This window comes from Marmota marmota, unplaced genomic scaffold (assembly GCF_001458135.2).
Source record: "Marmota marmota marmota unplaced genomic scaffold, marMar, whole genome shotgun sequence".
Lineage (NCBI taxonomy): Eukaryota > Metazoa > Chordata > Mammalia > Rodentia > Sciuridae > Marmota > Marmota marmota.
In genome coordinates this window covers 42328365-42332357 of record NW_026000082.1, presented here as the reverse complement: position 1 = coordinate 42332357, position 3993 = coordinate 42328365, and the positions used below count along the sequence as shown (strand labels likewise).

At 59.5% G+C, this 3993-nt stretch overlaps 1 protein-coding gene across 1 annotated transcript in view; it reads right to left on the bottom strand.

Annotated features, from left to right (window-relative positions):
- Positions 1-3724, bottom strand: part of Atp13a2 (ATPase cation transporting 13A2) — a 19328-nt gene extending 15604 nt beyond the window's left edge. Inside the window, exons 1-3 of the mRNA XM_048816241.1 lie at positions 3559-3724; positions 406-500; positions 126-308 (exon numbers count right to left, since the gene is read on the bottom strand). Coding sequence (XP_048672198.1) covers positions 126-308; positions 406-500; positions 3559-3688 — 408 coding nt within the window. The 5' untranslated portion in view covers positions 3689-3724. The remainder of the gene's footprint in view (positions 1-125; positions 309-405; positions 501-3558) is intronic.
- Between the last annotated feature and the right edge of the window lie 269 nt (positions 3725-3993).

The window sequence follows — 3993 nt, the reverse complement described above, 5'->3', positions numbered from 1 at the left end:
GCGCCCAGCCCAGCCAGCCCCTCTGCCCAAGGAGAGGACCACCGGCCTGGTGCCCCACGGAACCCGAGCATCCGGCACCACGGCCTGGCCACTGCCCGCCCCAGCGCCAGCTGCCGGGCACTCACCTCTTTGTCTCTTATTTCGATGACGAGTGTTTCGGCGCGGGCCAGGTTGCAGGGCTGGAAGCGCAGGCGCACCCCCCACAAGGGCTTCCAGCGGAAGAGCAGCAAAGGGATCCCGGCCAGCATCCAGACCACGGCGTGATAGCCGATGACTCTCCATGGACTGCCACAGTAGCCGCTGAGCCTCTGTGGGCAGAGGGCGGCGCTGGATGGGAAAGCCGTGCGGGGCGGGCAGGGCGTTGCCGCCCCCTGTCCCCTGTCCCCTGCGCCCTGGGCCACGTACCACGGATGAAGCTGAGGAGCTGGGGGGATCTATTGATGTCTCTATCGTCAGGGTCCCATAGCCGGTGGGCGTGCTGCCCACGAGGGGGCTGCTGTCTGTAGGCAGAAAGGAGAAGGGTCATTTTGGGGGCTCCTTTTCTCTGCCGTGCTAGAGCCGCACCCCAGCCCCCACCAGCTCTGCCAGACAAATCCCACAGCCCCTCAGCCCAGGTCTTCCCGGGCCTGTTCTGCTGGTTCTGTTTTTTGGTACCCGGGATTGAACTCAGGGGTGCTTAGCCACTGAGCCACATCCCCAACCCGTGTTTATATTTTATTTAGAGACAGGGTCTTGCTGAGTTGCTGAGGCTGGCTTTGAACTTGGGCCCTCCTTCCTCAGCCTCCTGAGCTGCTGGGATTATAGGCATGTGCCACTGGGCCCAGCTTCTGTTGTCGTTTTTATTGTTTATTTTTTGGTGGTGCTGGGGATTGAACCCAGGGCCCTGTGCATGAGAGGCGAGCACTCTACCCACTGGGCTGTATCCCCAGCTCCTTCAGTTGGTTCCTAACTAGTGTCTTACTTCCTCCTGTGGAGCGCTCTGGAGAGTGCCCGCGTGTCGGCCATCTCCAAGGGGTATGTCAGCTGTTGGGACTCAGTGTCCCTCTTTCTATCCTCACTTGCCCTACCCCAAAGGTGGGGTCAGGGCCACTTGTCCTCGCTCGGTCCTGGTGCCCAGCCCAGGCCTGGAGTGAGGAGACACTGAGGAATCTGGACTGATTATCGTCTGGCCTGCTGGCTGTCCCTCCAGACGGCCAAGTGAGGCTGCTGCCGGATTTCGTCCTCCCAAGCCTCCCCTGCTGCAGAGCTGGGCTCTCGGAGCAAGAGGGCCGAGGGTCTTGTGGAGCCCAAGGGGCTGGGCCTCTCTGCCCTTGTGCTGGTCAGACACCACCTGGGCTTCTCTGACCTTGAAGGACCTGCGACACCACACGTGGGTGCTGGGCCCCTCCCTAGACCTGCAGAATCAGTTCCTCAGCAGGGGCGGGGCGGCGCTGGACAGCTGCCCACACTTCACAGGGGCTTCTGGAAAGTTCCTTAAGGGGCCCAGAAAACCAGGCAGGTGTGGGGCAGGCTGTTTTTCTGGGTTCCCCTCAACCTGCACTCCCCCAATCTGAGCCCTTCTAAGTTTCTTCATAACAAGCCAGAGTCCCAAACAGCTGCTGGGGTCCCACCTGCCCAGCCTCAACTGCTGTTTCCCACCCTCGGGCTCCTGCAGCTTCCTGAGCCCAGCCAATTGTCCGAATAGTCAGGCTGAGGCGGGGGCTAGAGGTAGAGCACTCGCCGAGCATGCCTGAGGCCCTTGATCCCTGTCAGCGAGCGCACACGTGTGTACACACACACACACACCCCATGCCTGCCAACATTCCCCAAGGACTCATCAGATATGGGCTCTGCTCCTGGTCCTTTTGGTTAACACCATAGCCCTGCTAGGGAACCATGATGATCATTCCCATTTTGTACCAAAGTAGAGGCTCAGAGAGGTTCAGTAACTTGTCACAAGATCACTCAACAGGTACATGGTAGTTCCAGGTCACAGGCCCAGGCAGGCTGACTCCCCAGCTGGGTTTCTCTGTTTGTTTTTTAATTAAACAAGGGGTTTATTTGTGTGATAGAAAGAGAATCCGGGGTGTGGGTAACAATAGCGCCAGCACCTGGAGGGAACTGGGCTCCTTCCTTGTCCTGCTGCTGTCCTCCCTGACCACGGCTACAGCTGCAGACCTGCGCTCACAAGCTGGGGGGGCCATATCTCACCTGGCTCATTGCCAGAAGGGGGTGGCAGAGGAGCAGGTGGGCGAGGGCAGGGGTGGGCCTCCAGCCAGCGCCTTCGGGGTCTGGTCCACCCTGAGGTGGCGGCTCACCTCTCCCTGTCGGCTGAGGTTCAGGTCAAAACCGGCACCCTGCTCACCCCCCAGAGAGCCAGACCCCTGAGAAGCCGTGGGTGGAGGCAAGAGGAGATAAAAAGCGCTTCCTTCCTTCCTGACACAAAGGCCGAGTGTGCCCATGAGGGCTGCTTGAGAGTCCCCTCCCCAGACTGGTGCTGCGAGACTGCGGGCCCCTGGGCTCCCCCGGGCGTGGGGCATCTCCCCATCAGGCCCTCCTGCCAGCCCTCCTGGAATGAGGGCGGTCACAACCACCCACCGTGGTACTGAGAACAGAAAGGCCAGCTGACAGCGTCTGAGCGCTGTGCAGGTGACAGGGGCAGCTCTGAGCCTCTAGGAATCGTCTCATCTCTCCTGGCGAGACCCTGGGGTGGGCTCAGGGTGGAGACTCGGCACAAAGGCCACCAGTAAGGGAGCAGCCAGGGGTCAGTGCCCATCCTGGGCTGCAGGCTCACGGGGACACCTTTAGACAACAGGACCCAGCCCAAGCCCCCTGCGGCCTCTGTCAAATGATGACTCAGAAACCAAGTGGACCAAGGCCCCACCTGTGGCGCCCAGGGCCTCCCAGCGCAGGCTGACTCAGAGCAATGGCAGCAGGGCTAGCTCCAGAGAGGCTAGTCACCAGGGAGCCAGTGCACACACACTCAGAGACACACAGACACACTTAGACACACTCACACACAGACACATACACAGACTCTCACAGAGACACACACACACACTCAGAGACACACAGACACACTTAGACACACTCACACACACATACAGACTCTCACAGAGACACACACACACACTCAGAGACACACAGACACACTTAGACACACTCACACACAGACACATACACAGACTCTCAGAGACACACACACACACACTCAGAGACACACAAACACTTAGACACTCACACACAGACACATACACAGACTCTCACAGAGACACACACACACACACACAGAGACACACAGACACACTCAGACACACTCACACACAGACACATACACAGACTCTCACAATTAGACACACACAGACACACACACTCTCACAGAGACACACACAGACTCACACACACACTCACACACAGACACACGGACTCTCACTCACAGAGACACACACAGACACAGACACACAAACACACTTAGACACACACAGACACATACACAGACTCTTACACACACACACACTTAGACACACACACACTCTTACAGAGACACACACAGACTCACACACACACATTCACACTCACATGAGGTGGGGGCCCGCTGGCCGGGGCAGAGTCTCCTTTCCTCCCCTCCCTCATCTGCAGAAGGGGACAGCTGCGGCCTCTGCTCTCCTCCAGGGCCTGGGGGCGGGCGCCTGGTGGGGGCGGAGGGCATTCAGAACACGTGTCTGCAGTGCCAGGTTTGCAGGTCCTTGGCCACCAGAAGGCCACAGCCTTTTCTTGCCTCTTTTGGGACGGTTGGCCCTGGAGTCCCACCTGGGCTTTGCCAAAGCCCTTGATCCCCCTGAGACCGGCTCCCGAGCGGCACAGGTGGGCAGTCTCTTGCCCTCCATGGCTGGGCCTGGGCATCTCTATGGTGTCGGGGAAAGGGCACCTCAGGGTCACCAGGGCACACCGCCCCCGGCCTGTGAAGCGGAGCTACTTCTGTCCCTGGTTCACAGTCTGGGAGCTGGAGGTGCA